General features: G+C 35.9%; 1 protein-coding gene across 1 annotated transcript in view; it reads right to left on the bottom strand.

Annotated features, from left to right (window-relative positions):
• PROS1 (protein S) overlaps nucleotides 1–17193 on the bottom strand; it is a 65947-nt gene extending 48754 nt beyond the window's left edge. The window contains exons 1-2 of the mRNA XM_077774922.1: nucleotides 17046–17193; nucleotides 2484–2641 (exon numbers count right to left, since the gene is read on the bottom strand). Of these exons, the coding sequence (XP_077631048.1) occupies nucleotides 2484–2641; nucleotides 17046–17193 (306 nt within the window). The remainder of the gene's footprint in view (nucleotides 1–2483; nucleotides 2642–17045) is intronic.
• Between the last annotated feature and the right edge of the window lie 244 nt (nucleotides 17194–17437).

Raw genomic sequence — 17437 nt, 5'->3', positions numbered from 1 at the left:
GATCAATAAAATCATGTCACAAAAGCTTCTAATCTGAAAACAAGTTCTGTTGAGGATGTTAAATATAATATATGTTCTCTATTTGTAACTCCTTTAATTTTCCCATAATGATAAGATACCCTGTAGACACATTTCATGTCATGCTGATGACACACACCAAATTTAATGCTGAATAACAGTGACACAATTTGAAGTGAATTAAAGTGAACACTTAGCATCTTATGTACATGTAATGCCTTACTTACAAATTGGTTAGGTACCAAAAATTTGTCTGTAAATCAGTAATTTGGACTAAGGAATGTACTTTACCAAAGGGAGGAAACTGTTAAAAATGATTTCTGAAGGTAATGTTCCTAGGCTGGTTCCCCAAAGCCATCTTAAGCCATACTATATCTAAGGTGTAACATTAGTAACACAAGAACACCTCACAATAAACTAGTGTTTCAACAGAAAAACATACTCTAGTAAGGAATATACCTCATCCAGTATGGAGTCAAAGTCTTCGCTCTTGCCTCCTTTCATATGTTAATCTACACAACACTTACCTACTAGTTTATAAGGATGGGATCTCCCACCAAATAATTCCAACAGTGCTATTTTCCACAGAACAAAAGCCAAGAGGACAAGCAACAATGAACAGGTTCAAAGAGAGATGATGTGAGGGGAAAGGAAAATGTTAGCGACAGTGAGGAGGTGAGCAATAGCGTGGATACTGGGAGTGTGGATTAGGGTATTACAGCGTGGACAGGGAGAGGCCGGGGCAGGATAGAAAATGAGAAACAGTCACAAATGTTTTTGCCTTTCTTTTCATTTCTCCCATTTCTTCTTTGTTCTCTCTGTCATCTTTCACGTTCGTATATGTGACCAGAAAGTGGAGGAGAGGAAGCGCATAAATGAGTTTCCCTTCTCCACTACCTTCCATCCTCTCCACTACGGTCTTCTACCTACTCTCCATTTGCTATTCAGAGGCTAAGCAACAAGAACATATCTGTGGTGTTAGAAATATGTACTCAAGTATTTATGGGCAATGTAATAATAAGGTATCTCAGGGATGCAGACGTGCCTTAAGTAACCCAGCAAAACAAAACAAAAATTAGACTGGGTGGGGAAGAAAATAGTCAAAATAAGAATGGCTGATTGTTGATAATTGTTGAAGTCTAGGGAGTATTACAGTAAAGCATATAAATATATACTATAGTATTAAGTTTCTATAATAAATAATATTATATTATAAATATTATATATATACACACCCCATACATTAAGAGTACTTGTCTGCCATATTGTGTGAAATAAAATATTTTTGCCCTGTCAACTGCTTACCCACCAAAAGCAGCAAAACTGAGAGAAACATGTTGACTTAATCCTGGAGAATATTTAAAAACGATCCTTTGGATATCTTGGAAAAATTTTTCATTGAACCTACTAGAGTATGTGGAGGTAAAAGGATTAAAGAGGAACTCTGGGGAACACAAGCTGTACTGTTGTGGACAAGTTCTCTAACATAGACAAATGTTCCTGCTCATTATCTCTCATCTAGTCTCAAGGTCTTGGGAGCCACTGCCAAGTTGAAAGAGGTACTTTGTATATGTTTTCTTCCTCATTTCCTTTTGGTTACATAGTTCATCTCAGGAAAAATATCTGAGGTAACACTGAGTTATCAGATGTGAATTCTCAAGGTCATCCTCATCCTAATTTTTAGAGGCACTGTTTATAATCCCGTTTTCCACAGGCATATTAGAAAACACTCTACCCTAGGGAAATTGGGGGACTAAAGATAAGGTCTGGAGTCCCCTATTTCTGTATGATATTTGGTGGTCTTTATGATTAAATTATTCTAGACTAACTTGGAAAAATGTATACACTAAATATATACATTCTAACCCCAGGAATTACTGAGCATATTAGATGGGCTCAGGAAACTTCCCAAGGCTTTATGTTAAAGATTATACTCAGGGAATACAGTACCGTCAGTAATTCTTCAGTAAGCATTTACTGAGTACCTATTATGTACCAAGCTTTGGATTAGAGGGCCTTGTTTTCTAAAGACTGGTAAGAAATTCCAATGGAGAGATTTAATGAAGTATAGTGATAATGAAGTCATCCCCCCACACACATACTCACATACTCACATACACATCATACCTGAGACACCTTCCTCCCTGTCTACCAATACTACCAAATTCTGGTTGGGAGAAAGTATTTATAAACCATGAGGTCAAAACCATTGCCAATATTGAAGTCAAAGTAAATTATAGTTTGGTCAGAGCACATTGCTTTGACAACATTATCTCCCTAACAAAGCCCACTTTCCTTGGAAGATACTTCCTTCTGAGAAGCTTCAGTGGGTACATGTGGAACGCAATATACACAATCATTAACTTTAAAAAGGAACGCAAGGGAGCACATATTTAAGTTGGAAATGTTCAGTCTTCCACTGTATGTCTAGGTATGCTAACTTATTTGCTTTCATGAATTCTTACCGTTTCAGGGTAATTTTCAAAGATCTCCCTGGCTTCTTCCTTATTGCACAGTTCTTCAATGCATTCTCTTTCCAGATTACCCTTTTTGGTTTCTTCAAACAAAGAATTTGCTCGGCGTTTCCTAATCAGGACTTGTGAAGCATGCTGCTTTGACAAAACTGAAGGAAAAAATAAATTTTGAGGTAAGTCTTTCACTTCTTCACTTAAAGTGTTAAGACATTATTTTATTAAACAATGAGAATTAAAATCATTGTTAATGGCATAACATTTAAAATCAGTATAGGTAAACTGAGAAGAAAAAAACGCAGATACATAGCACTTTGGCTAACAATTCAAAGAGCAGGTTTGGTGTGCAAGCTGTAGCACTTGTAGAATGATCTACACAAATCATTCAAGTTCACACCCAAGGTCAAGCATTTCAGACAATATTTAATGTTTACTTTATTATGACTATACTGGGAAAAGCATCATGCTGAAATGTCTATATCAAAAGTTACAGCCACACATCTTTAAAGCTGGAGTAACAAACTTTCTCAATTTTAATGGAAAACCACATGATCTCTATAACAGATAGAAAAACGCAGGAGTACAGTCTAACTTGCTTTGAAAGAAACCTGAAGGGATAAAACATTTGATTTATTCATACAAAGGAAAATAGAAATCTTTGAAGCAAGGAAGACCTGATACAAAGCACAAAATACAGAAGGCAAAGAGAAAAAATTTGTTAATATTGACTATACAACAAATTTTAAACAACTGAACAACAACAACAAAAATAACAAAACAAAATTCAACATCAAGTGACAGATTGGACGAACATATTTCATGATATAGAATGGAAAAAATTGCACCCAGAATATATAAACAACTTTTGCAAACTAAAACAATAGCAACAGCAGTAAGACAATGAATAACAAGAATGTGGGTGCAAGCTTAATAACAAAATAATATAAAGGAAATATAAAGAAAACACTATAATCAAAATCATATAAACATCACTAGAGGAAAAGGAAAATGGCCAATAAACATATGAAAAGATGTTTATTACAAATTTTTAAACTAAATTTTGCCCGGGGCGCCTGGGTGGCTGAGTCGGTTAAGCATCAGACTTTGGCTCAGGTCATGATCTCACAGTTCGTGAGTTTGAGCCCCACATCAGGCTCTGTGCTGACTGCCAGCTCAGAGCCTGGAGCCTGCGTCAGATTCTGTGTCTCCCTCTTTCTCTGACCCTCCCCTGCTCGCACTGTCTCTCTCAGAAATAAAGCATTAAAAACAATTTAAAAAAAACAAATTTTGCCCATTAGATTTGCACAAACTTAAAAAAGACTGATAATATCAGGTTATTGGTGAGGGTAAGGGGGAATAAGTATTCATGTACATCAGTGGTGGGAATACATACAGGTAAGCATTATTTTAAGGTAATCTGGTAGTAGCTGAAAATTTAAAGAACACACACTCTTCAACTCAACAAATCTGCTTCTAACGATGTCCTACAGATATGCACATGGGCTGGAAAAGGTATATACAGAATGTTTATTGAAAATCTGTATGTAACATCAAAAATCAGAAACAACCTAAATAACTCTCAGGAAGGGAATGGAAAAATAAACTATGATACATCTGTACTGTGGAATAATATGTTGCTATCATTGATAAAGAAGATAATCTTACCTTGAAAATCTCAAGATAGCTATTAAATTAAAAATGAAGGGACACCTGGGTGGCTCAGTCGGTTAAGCGTCTAACTTCGGCTCAGGTCATGATCTCACCGTTCTTGAGTTTAAGCCCCATGTTGGGCTTTGTGCTGACAGCTTGGAGCCTAGAGCCTGCTTTGGATTCTGTGTCTCCCTCTCTCTCTGCCCCTCCTCTGTTCATGCTCTGTCTCTGTCTCTCTGTCTCTCTCTCTTAAAAACAAATAAACATTACAAAATTTTTAAACAATGAAAATCGTCTGGGGCGCCTGGATGAATCAATTGGTTAAGTGTCCAACTTCAGCTCAGGTCATGACCTCCCGATTTGTGAGTTTGAGCCCTGTGTCAGGCTCTGTGCTGACAGCTCAGAGCCTGGAGCCTGCTTCAGATTCCGTGTCTCCCTCTCTCTGCCCCTCCCAATTTCTCTCTCTCTCAAAAATAAATAAACATTAAAATATTTAAAAATGAAAATTGTAGAATGCCACACCTATAGCATAATCTGATGTATATCAGCCATACTTGTAGATACGTGTCATGTGGACAAATCCATATAAAAGAGTTTTAGAAGAAACTCAAATTACTGATTGCAATTACATTTGAAAAAAAGAATAGTAAGTATAGTGTCATTGTTTTAGTGTGTAAATAGAACATTATTTTATAATAAAAAATTTTTTAGCCAAAAATAAAATCTACAAATAATTGTTTAATCCTGATTTTAACCACAAATGGTTCTTTCATTAAGATAAGCAAGTACTATAAACAGATAATTTTGTTTTTCTCTTTTTTATCTTATTACCTGGTATATAAGGCACATACAATAGATGACAAGAATAAGAAAAAGAAAAGCAAAAGGACTAATTAATCAAAAATCTTTCAAGAGGCAAAGAAGTAATGTTACTATTTCTTCTACTTACCAAAAGGGAAGTTTAAATGTGATGATTAACTAACTAAATAAAGTGTTTGGGTTATATTTTGAACTCTATGTTTTACCATCTTTATCATTGTCCATTAAGATCAAGATTAATCAAGGCTGTGTGTGTCTAACAGATGCTTTTCTGTGAGCATATTACTTCCCAAGTGTATTACTGACTGATAAATGGTAGCACTATCCACAATGAAAGAGTCTGACATGGCCAACTGTCTCATTTATTTGAAATAGTCTTAATGATGCTCCTTTATAACAAATATAGCAAAAACTTGGCCCTTCTGCACTTCAAAATATAATTGTAGTTTTTCTGGGGAAAACAATAGCAACTTTCTTTGAAAGATAAATAGTAATTACATAACCAAAAATCAAGGTCAAATGTACTTAAGAAACTAACCATAATCATCACTCTTTGGCATTTCCTCCTTATGGAATATTAGATTTTGGACTTTAGATCCTGATATCTAAGAATATCTCTTTCTCTAGAAGGGAATCTGTTATAGGACACAGAACAGGTTTGATAACACAGACTATATTCACATTTGTGAAAGGGAAAGTTTTCAAGTGTCCAGAGAGAACTAGGGTAGACATTTAAAGGAATGCTCACATAAGTGTGTTAAAGTAGAAGGAAACAAAATAGCCTCCATTATTTCAGAGATGATGAAACGTACATAAAGAGTATGCAAGATAGTTGCCCTAAGTCATAAAAGCAAAATTAGGACTTAGATCCAAATATACAGACCTGTGACTATCCATTACGATTTGCTGCTTCTCAAGAAATAGGCAGAGGGTTCATTTTCTTTACTGATTAGAGGAATACTAAAACAGAAAATAGTTAACACTTCCATCCTAAAGGATAATGAAGCTAACAATAAAAAAATAATTTTGTCTACATTTGAATGCTTATGTTTTATTTCACCTAGGTTCAAACCAATAATTCTTTAAATTGGTATGGTACTTAATAATTTGCAATGTGTATATGATTTCATTTTGATCCTCACATAAATAATGAAATAAACTAGAGTACAGAATTATCATCCCCACTTTCCTTGAGTTACTTAAAGAAACTTAAGCTGAGAAAGGCTTCATGATCTGGTCCAAGGTCATAGAGTTAGGATGTGGTCTAATGGGACAGGGATTTAAATATGCCCACCCTCCTAATACAGTGCTCTTTCTTCTGTATATTCTGCCCCTCAAATACCATAGTGTATTGATTTAAAGAAAAGAAATTATGTGACTGTGACATGGATAAATTTGATATCTTCAATAAGACATTTACTGTTCTTTAGAAAATAAACCCATCCATTTAACAAGTGTGCTTTCAAAGGAGTCTGCTATTCCTTCTCAAAAGAACATAAACATCACATCACAGGTCCACCTTAAGAACTACAGACTATAGGCTGAGAAAAATATGTGCATTTACCAGCTGCCTCAGTCTCTCCAGGTAAAAGGACCCACCCAGGAATGTCTAAAAAGTTCCATTATTTATCAGAATAGTCATGGCATAAAAGCATACATATGCTGTTTTTACATTATCTCCTTTAATACTAATCACAACTGTTCTAACCAGAGGGTCATTGTCCCATTGTCCCTAAACTCAGGGAAGCTGAGTTCATCTTACCAAGTTCACACAGCTGAGCACAGAGCCAAGCCTGCCTCCAAAATGTGTTCTCCTTTTACATGACTACACTGTGGCTAATCATTTGTTTCACTTCTTTGGATCAAGAAGTTTTTCATAAAGCCTTTGTTAAAACCCAACCTTGCTGCTTGAAAAGTGTTACATTCAGATTCAAAATATCAGGTTATTATGTACAGTTAAGAGTCTTTCAAGATAGAAGAATGATGGAACTATTTACATTTTTAACTTATCTGAGTCCTCCCTTCTTCAAAAGAGTGTCCATAGCAGGTTGAACAACTATGTCAATAACATAACCATTGTTCAAACATTAACTGGAATTCTTTCTTGATGTTGTCTTAACAGCTTTCATATGTTCCCTTCAATATTTTCTATGGGGGCAAATCTTTGTGTTTTGAGCACAAAATTTGATTGTCTTATCTCTAAAAAAGTAATTAATTGTTACTGGTACTTCATCAAAGCACCTGGAATAAGAACAGTGGTATTAATATTGCCTCTGCTCACAGGAGAAGTTCCCAGTGTTCAATGAATTTCCAACATGGTCACGAGGAGGTACTTTCCTTAGGCTCTTTTTCCACATCAGTGTTCAGACTTGCTGCTGTCTGTTCAGGGGGATAGGACCACAGATCTGCAAGTTGCCCAAAACAAATCAGTCAGATGTGAGTGAGGTTTCTGATGAAGGAGATGAAGGAGGTTCATGCTTTAGGACAGCCCGTCTTCCAAATATTCTCCATTCTGTTCTCTTGTCCTTTGCAAAGATGGTTCTCACATCCCTCCCTCCAAAAGCTCCTCTCTTTTTCAGTTCTGCTTTCTGCCTCTCCTTTCCCCAGGCTCTACTTATCTGGTATCCCAAGAATGAAAAACTACCCTAAAAAATGTGTCTGAGAATCCCTGGCTAGTATTTGGGTTGGCAGACTGTTTGAAACCTTGTTTCTGCTTCACTGTGAGATGAAGCAGGGAAAAATTGCTTTCAATGTACAAACAGAAGAACTAGACAATATCTTGAAATATAACTGTGTCTCATATGTGTCAACTGTTGAAATGGCATGTTTTCATTAATCAAAGCCGGAGAAATATAGAACTGCATGTAATTAGAAAAAATGTTAGTTAATAATGGTGGGAAAACATAAGTCCAGATATTACCAATTTTATTTAAAATAATCACATAGTAATCAAATGTAAAATGTTTCCGTTTTTTCCATAAAGATTTCTACCACAGAATAATTCTAATTGAGGAGGGGTATTTTAAAATATGAATGTTGCAAAAATTATGAACAACCATAAGATAGATTTTTTTTTTTTAAGGCAGGCTTCATGCCCAGCACAAAGCCCCAATATAAGGCTCCAACTCATGACCGTGAGATCAAGACCTGAGCTGAGATCAAGAGTCGGATGCTCAACTGACTGAGCCACCCAGGCACCCCATCAAAAGACAGATTTTTAATTAGGCATTTGTCAGCCTGTATAATTCTTATCAATTTTCAGAGAAGCTTGGGCTAGCTTTCAGGAAGATATGCTAAGTCTGTATGCATGCTACACTTCAATCTTTCTTAAGTCACTTTTTTGGAAGAGAGCTATTACACTTGCTTTTTTCTAAAGTCCTCACTTTTGTTTATATTAAGGATTATGCTGCTGCGCTACTGATTCTTCTCATATTTTTAAGTTAAAGGTTAGAAAAAGTATTCTCTAAAGGTGAACTATCCATTCTTCAAGATGACTAATCAATTAACAATCTTGTAAGAAATCCTTTAAAAGAGTCAAGAATTATAAGGAATAGATCTGGATAAGAGTTTAAATCTGGGAAAGAAAAAACAGGAAATAATCTGTGAGTTATGTGTTGTACATATAAAGGTGAGTCCTGGAAACATTCGGATTAGAAGAGATGAAGGTTGGCTTTCATATAGAAATTGAAAAGCCATTGGTGGCATTAAAAAAAATGCCACTATCGACCCCCATTCTGGATGAGCAGGGAAACAATGCCTGAACTGTTTAGCCACAACAGGAGTGACATGGACCCTTCCTTACTCTAAGAATTAATTATAATTTTAATTTACAGTCCCAAGTCTGGGGGTGGGGGGTGGAGAATAAACCAAACACTCTGCTATTGTTTCCCCAAGGTTAAAACCTTTGATTGTAGCCATAGACAGAGAAAGTGGTACATTTCTGTTATTCATTCCAAAACAACAAATACTTCTACCCAAAAGACAGCACAGGCAGCTTATTGCCCAGAAAACAAAATGCTACATTAATCATTTCTTTCATTTGACTTGATTGCTCTTGGTGAGTGATAAATTACAGTACTTCGTTCGAAGGGACTCAGAGTTCAGATTTTGGCAAGGTATGCAGAGGAATTTTCTACAGCCCTCTCTTTTCTTCTCCTGACTGCCCCATTGCAGGGTATCCTTCCGAGGCTACAGCAGGAGATCGCTTTTATGACGTTCACAAGACAGTTCACACAGTCAGCTTTCCTTGTCTTTTTTATCTCCTACACACTAGGACACCAAAACACCATCTGATTTTGACGTCATGTACCAAGAGGTTACAGTGCAGGAAAAGTTGTGGTTTTGTTCTATTTGACCTATTTGTTAGGATAGCATCAATTAATATTATTAGTTCACTGGCCTGTCTCTGTGTTTATGTTTGGAAAAGCAACAGGCAAACTGTTCCTGGACATTTTTAAAGGCAGCAATGAAAGAGTTGGCCTAATTTTGCACTATCTTACTTCCTGCAATGTCTCCCAGATATGAACCAAGGCTTAGAAAGACTCTAGATGCTTCTACTTTGACTCCTAGGACATATAAGTAATGATGTGGAAATGAGTTTATTTCGAATATTGGTAACTATATCAATTTTCTAAATTTTTGCTAGCCCCTTGTTGGCTTTCTAAAAGGCTATAAGATACAGTCTAAATAACAATGGAAGAAAATATTTTATTAAAGAAAAGGGAGAAAGTGATTGGGATAAGGAGTGGAAGCAAGAAGGACAATAAAACAAGTAATAAGGAAAGGTACATTTAACATACAGACACTCAGGCTCACTTAAAAAAATTAGTCACAAAGTTAAAAAACCTACCTCTCTCTTTCTATAGTAACAAAAATAATAAATTAAGCAATCGTGTTCCACTTGACAAGGCCTTATGGACTCAGTGTTTGACATTATGGTCTCAATGTTTATGTCCACCTCCCATCCCCCACCCCCTGAATTCATATGTTCAAGTGGAAATTCCTAGTGTGGCTGTATTTGGAAAAGGGGCCTCTATGGAAATAATTAAGATTAAACAGGCCATGAGGGTGGGGCCCTGATATCACAAGATTAGTGTCTTTGTAAGAGGAAACATTAGTGCGTGCTCTCTCTTTCTCTTTCTTTTTCTCTTTCTCTCCCTCTTTTTCTCTCTCTCTCTTTCCCTGCAAGCATATGAGCCCTGCAGAAAGGGCTTTGAAAATACCATGAGAAAGCAAGGTCTGCAAGCCAGGAAGTCCTCATTAGAGTCCTCATTAGAAATTGAAGTGGCCAAAACTTTCATCTTGGATTTTCCAGCCTCCAGAAATGTGAGAAAATAAACTTCTCTTGTTTAAACCATGTAGTCTATGATATTTTTGTCAAGAGTAGTCCAGGAAGTCTAATATATAAGGCAAGGAGGTTGGTGACTATTTCTCGATGCTCCTTAAAGACATGGAAAGTGGTTAGTGATGTTAGAGAGCTTTTATCTGTTCTCTCCCCGAGACTGCATTAAAACAACTACAGGAGAATTTTAAAAATGAATAAGCCACAAGAGTTGAGACAATGGGAAGGGACTTGGCAGATAAGAACTTTAACCAAAATCTCCAGAAGCTGGAAACCTGAGGAAAACCTGTTAATAAATAAGGGAGAGAAAGCCTTGATCCAGGAGAGATAATAGCAGAAGAACTCTTTTGCCTTTGGGAAATCAAGTCTCAGAAAGACTGTAATAATATAGCATTAGTGGGAATGGGAGAAAGGCAACTAGAAGCAGAAGATCAATTTGAAAGTCGAGCAATGACACAGCACTGGTTTTCCAGTGCATCTCAATATACACGAAGCTGTACACTCAGAGTGGGCTCAATAAACATTAACTGTATAAATGAATCACGCAATGAGAGTATGAAAAGCTACTTGTTAATTCTCCCTTAAAAAAAAAAAAAAAAGACTAGCAGGATGCCAGATCCATACACACAACAATAGAAGAAACCCACACAAATTACCTAAAGCCTACCCAGTACCGCTGGTTAAATATGAAGAGACAACCAAGAATCCTCAGAAATATAGAGGAAAAAAAAAATAATAGCTACCAATAACATGAAAAAGAAAACTTACATAAAAAAACAGGTAAGTCAGAGAAGAGAACTTTAAAAGACTCTTCAAAGTCTAATGAATATCCTCATAGTGACTTAAGAAAATGCATCCATAAAAGGATGAAAGTAAAATCAAAGAAAAGAAAAACGTGTCAAGAAATTTACAATACGATTGCCAATATAGAAGGGTTGAAAGAAAAAGTTAAAGATATCTCCTAGAATATAGAGCAAAATTTCAAAGATACAAAAAACATGAGAGTCAAAGTCATAAAGGGTCAACTCTGAAAGAGTTCTAGAAAGAAAACAGAAGCTATGGAGAAAGGAAATTATCATGTAAGCACAGGTAGAAAATATTTTGGAGCTGATGAGAAATACTAATGTTCATATAAAGACGGTCTTAGAGACACAGAAGATAACTTAAAAATATATACTAAATATCCTAAAATAAATTGAAAGGATCTGGCATCCATAAAACAAAAGTAGGCTGCTATGAAAAGGGAGAAGGAGAAAATTAAAATACGATTTTGAAATTAAAAAGTTAATGGATAAACTGAAAAACAGGATGGACTACTTTTCTCTCTCACCCCAAGAATGTCACCCCCATTTTTATTCCTATTGCACTGACAAAGATTTAAAAAGAAGTTCTTGTCTAATGTTGGTAAAGATGAGAGGAATTAGGAATTCTTAAAATCTATTTTTAAAAACAAATTTCCAGGGAGAAATCTAACAATATATACCTGAAGCTTTTAGACATTCAGCTAACCATTCTATTTCTATGAAATTAATCTGAGGAAATAAATATGGATAAAAGTAAAGAAATACTTATGAATATGTTCACCACAATATTATTGATATAAGCAAAACACTGGAAATGATGTAAATCTCCAAAGATATGTTTTGGTTAAATATATTATGATGAACATATATGAAAGAAAATTATAAATCTATTTTAAAGTGTGACAGAATTTATTGACATGAAAACCACCATCATATCTTATTTTTTAATTAATTTTTTAAAATTTATATCCAACTTAGTTAACATATAGGATAACAATGATTTCAAGAATATAATTTAGTGATTCCTCACTTATATAATAACACCCAGTGCTCATCTTAACAAGTGTCCTCCTTAATGCCCTTTGCCCATTTAGCCCATCTCCCTATGCCAAATCCCTCCAGCAATCCTCAGTTTGTTCTCTGTATTTAAGAGTCTCTTATGGTTTGTCCCACTCCCTGTTTTTATATTATTTTTGCTTCCCTTATGTTCAACTATTTTGTATCTTAAATTCCTCATATGACTTAAGTCCTATGATATATGTCTTTCTCTCACTGACTAATTTTGCTGAACATAATATACTCTAGTTCCATACAAATGGCAAGATTTCATTCTTTTTGATTGCCGACTAATATTCCACTGTATGTATGATATAATATATACCACTTCTTCTTTATCTATTCATCAGTCGATGGACATTTGGACTCTTTTCATACTTTGGCTATTGTTGATAGTGCTGCTATAAACATTGGGGTGCATGTGTCCCTTCAAAACAGCATACCTGTATCCTTTGGATAAATACCTAGTAAAGCAATTGCTGAGTCATAGGATGGTTCTATTTTTAATTTTCTGAGGAAACTCCATACTGTTTTCCAGAGTGGTTTCACCAGTTTGCATTCCCATCAGCAGTGCAAAAGGGTTCCTCTTTCTCCACATCCTCACCAACATCTGTCGTTGCCAGAAATGTTCATTTTAGCCATTTGACTGGTGTGAGGTTGTATCTCATTATGGTTTTGATCTGTACTTCCCTGATGATGAGTGATGCTGAGCATCTTTTCATGTGTCTGTTAGCCATCGGGATGTCTTCTTTGGAAGTGTCTCTTCATGTCTTTAGCCCATTTCTTCACTGGATTATTTGTTTTTTGGGTGTTGAGTTTGATAAATTCTTTATAGATTTTGTATACTAACCGTTTATCTGACATGCTATTTGCAAATATCTTCTCCTATTCCGTCAGTTGCCTTTTAGTTTTGCTGACTGTTTCCTTCACTATGCAGAAGCTTTTTATCTTGATGCGGTCCCAATAGTTCATTTTTGCTTTTGTTTGTTTCCAATGCCTCTGGAGACGTGTTGAGTAAGAAGTTGCTGTGGCCCAGGTCAAAGAGGTTTTTGCCTGTTTTCTCCTCTAGGATTTTGATGGCTTTCTGTCTTATGTTTGAATCCTTCATCCGTTTTGAGTTTATTATTGTGTATGGTGTCAGAAAGTGGTCCAGGTTCATTCTTTTGCATGTTGCTGTCCAGTTTTCCCAACACCATGTGCTGAAGAGACTGTCTTTTTTCCATTAGATGCTCTCTCCTGCTTTGTCAAAGATTAGTTGGTCATATGTTTGTGGGTCCATTTCTGGGTTCTCTATCCTGTTCCATTGATCTATGTGTCTGTTTTTGTGCTGGTACTATAGTGTCTTAATGATTACAGCTTTGTAATACAGCTTAAAGTCCATAATTGTGATGCTTCTAGTTTTTGTTTTCTTCTTCAGGATTGCTCTGGCTATTCAGGATCTTTTCTGGCTCCATACAAATTTGAGGATTAATTGTTCTAACTCTGTGAAGAATGTTGGTGTTATTTTGATAGGGATCACATTGAATATGTAGATTGCTTTAGGTAATATTGACACTGTAACAATATTTGTTCTTCCAATCCATGGGCATGGATGTTTTTCCATTTTTTTTGTGTCCTCTTCTATTTCTTTCATAAGTTTTCTATAATTTTCAGTGTATACATTTTTCTCCTCTTTGGTTAGGTTTATTCCTAGGTATCTTATGGGTTCTGGCGCATCATCATATTTTTAGGTGAAACATCAAGTTAAAAATAATATTAGAAAAAATGAAGAAAAATAAAAAATAAATTTAAAAAGGGTGCCTGGGTCGCTCAGTCTGTTAAGTGGCCGACTTCGGCTCAGGTCATGATCTTGTGGTCCATGGGTTTGAGCCCCACATGGGGCTCTGTGCTGACAGCTCAGAGCCTGGAGCCTGCTTCAGAGTCTGTGTTTCCCTCTCTGTCTGCCCCTCTCCCACTCACGCTCTGTCTTTCTCTCTCTCTAATAAAAAATAAACATTAAAAATTTTTAATAAAAAAAGAAAAAATAGGATTAGAGCACAATTCCATTCTTGTATTTATGTATTTTAATTTCTAAGAATGTGTATATGCAGACAAAGTTGCTTAGAAGAATATAAAGCAAAACATTATTTTGGTCTCTGGCTAATGAGCTACAGAGGCATTTTATTTATTTATTTATTTTACTGCATATATGCATTCCCAAATTAGATTATATTAATCATGGATTACTTGAATGGTTTAAAAATGTAAGGGATTTGGTAGAATATACCTAGTAGTTTAAACTGGAAACAAATGTTCAATGAGGTCAGAAGGTCAAAGTGGACCCCAAGGAAACATTAATATTTAAGGGAAAACAGAGATCAACAAAACAGCAGAAACAGAATTAGTAACACATATAAAGGAAAAGAAAAAAGAATTTTTTTAAGTAGGCCTCACAAGCAGCATAGTCCCCAATGCAGAGCTTGAACTCACAACCCTGAGATCAAAACCTGAGCTCAGATCAAGAGCAGATGCTCAACTAATATCCCCAAGTACCCCAAGAGAGAAAGAAAATTTGAAGAAGATAATGTTTATAGACATAAAAGGAGGTTGATTTCAGAAAGATAATTTCAACAGTGTCAAATGTTGCAAAGAAGTTAATAATAATAATTACCATTATTTGGGATGAGAGTTAAAATGTAGTTGGTTTAACAATAGGATCACTATAAACATTCTCCATCACCAATTGCAGTGGCAGGTACACCAGAAGGAAGAAAGGATATAGAGACAGCTAGAATAAACTACTTCCTCAAGTTCAAATGAGAGCTGGAAAAGAAAGAGGGGGTAATAACTTTCGTAGAAGGAGAGTAAAGGTAACACTTTCCTGAAGATGGGAAGGTACATCACAGAACAGCTGTGAACTCAATGGGAAAATGCCCAATGTAGCATTTTGAAAGATGGAAACACAAATACAGGAAGCTATACTTTAATCATTTTTATGAAGACTTAAACACTGTTTTCCTTCAATATGTCTTTTTAAAAGTCTATTCAAAAAAAAAAATGAACAAGAGGGCTGAGAAGAATTCCACTAATGGCCCAGAATACATTTCTATTACTTTACTCACTGTAGAACACTCAGAACCTATTTAGATAAATTATCCTTATTTCACTTTCTCTCAAGCCTGGAGGATTCAATTTCTATGTTTACAACGATTAATAGAAACAAAACTCTTGTATGAAGTTTCTTACACTAGAGTAATAACACAATTTATTATAGTTATTGAAAACAAAAAGGTAAACAAGGAATAAAAAGAATCATAACTCCCACTGGGTATTGTATGTAAGTGATGAATCACTGAATTCTACTCCTGAAACCAAAGCTGCACTTTACGTTAACTAATAACTAGAATTTAAATAAAAAGTTGAAAAGAAAAAAAAAAGCATCATGACTCTACTTTCTAAAGACACTCACTATTAAGATGTCATCCATTTTCTTCCAATTTTTTGTGTGCAGTATTTTCTTGTCTAAAATTACTGAATTCTTGCCCATCCCCCAAATTATTATAATTATTTACTTATATATATTTCCCAAAAACATATAAAGTAAAATAGGAATATTTAGGTAAAAAAGATTTGCTTCACACGATAGAAAAAAGAGTCAAGACTACTATCTGTTTTTGCATCACCAAGGTGAATTTTTCTCTTTTAGTATTAACAAAATGTTACCCTCAATCAAAGCTTAACAATTTAAAGATAACTTGAGGTTTGCTAACGTCACATACTATTTTGCCTTTTTTTTTTTTTAAGTCTATTTATCTATTTTGACAGAGAAAGAGAGAGTGAGAACAAACAGGGGAGGGCCAGAGAGGGAGAGATGGAGAATTGCAAGCAGGCTCCCCACTGACAGAGCGGAGCCTGATGCAGGGCTTGAACTCACTAACTGTAAGATCTTGACCTGAGCTGAAACTAAGGGTTGGACACTTAACCAACTGAGCCACCCAGGTGCCTCCATCTTGCCCTTTTTGATTCACTGACTGGTGACCAAAAACCCAATCCCATGCATGATAAAACGTCTCTTAAGACTTCCACATTCTTGGGGCGCCTGGGTGGCTCAGTTGGTTAAGCATCCGACTTCGGTTCAGGTCATGATCTCACAGTTCATGGGTTCGAGCCCTGTGTTGGGCTCTGTGCTGACAGCTAGCTCAGAGTCTGGAGCCTGCTTCGGATTCTCTCTCTCTTTCTCTCTCTGAAATAAATAAAAAACATTAAAAAAATTTTTTTAAAGTCTTCCACATTCTTTTGTAGCTGAGGTTCTTATGGGTCACTATTCACTCAGTGTGTTAGCTTTCACTAAACTCTTCAACTCCGTTGCATCTTATGGAACTCTTCATTCTTTTTTTAAAAAAAACTTTTCAATGTTTATTCATTTTTTGAGAGACAGGGAGACAGAGCATGAGTGGGGGAGGGGCAGAGAGAGAGAGGAAGACACGGAATCTGAAGGAGGATCCAGGCTCTGCAGAGTCTGATGTGGGGCTCGAACTCACAAACTGTGAGATCATGACCTGAGCTGAAGTCGGATGCTCAACCAACTGAGCTATCTGGTGTTCCTCTTCTCTTTGTTCTTAACCAACTTAGATGTGGAAATAACCTCTTCTGAAGAAACACTGGAGGTGGGTGGCAGGGGGAAGGCATGAAGGGCTATGGTTTACATTAAAGCAATTTTTGCAATTTAAAGTTGAGTCTTTTAAAAAGTTTTAAAAAGCCATTTCCTAAAGGTTCTCTGTCCTTCTCACATATAATCAGTTCTTCCCGGAGACGCTTCCACAAGCTGCATTCTCTTGCCATATGGCTCAGCTTCTTTTCTCCCTTCTCTGACATCCTCTCCCTTTCTGTCTCCTGGTTGCTTCCTACAGCTATTCCCCTCCTGCCGCCACTGTAAATTTCTGTTCACTCTTATGCAGAACCATTTATCGACCTTTTCTGCTATCTCGTTGTAGACCAAGCATGATTCAAATTTTAAACGTGCATAGGAGTTACCTGGGGTCTTCTTAAAACGCATATTCTGAAATGGTACGTCTGGGGTGGGGCCAGAGACGCTTCATTTCCAATAAGCTCACAGGTAATGCTCCCACTACTGGTTCATGAACTATTCTTGAAGAGCAAAGCTACACATCATGTTTTCAGGACTTTACTTTCTAAACCTAAAGCCACTCTTCAAGTAAAATAGTAACAGTTCTCATGAGAGGAGTAATTTCAGTATCAACTGTTACCCTATTTTTTTCACCCTGCTATATTAACCACCC

The sequence above is a fragment of the Crocuta crocuta genome, unplaced genomic scaffold, assembly GCF_008692635.1.
Source record: "Crocuta crocuta isolate KB4526 unplaced genomic scaffold, BGI_CrCroc_1.0 scaffold6, whole genome shotgun sequence".
Lineage (NCBI taxonomy): Eukaryota > Metazoa > Chordata > Mammalia > Carnivora > Hyaenidae > Crocuta > Crocuta crocuta.
The sequence above is the reverse complement of the archived record's forward strand: the minus strand, read 5'-3'. Positions and strand labels throughout refer to the sequence as shown.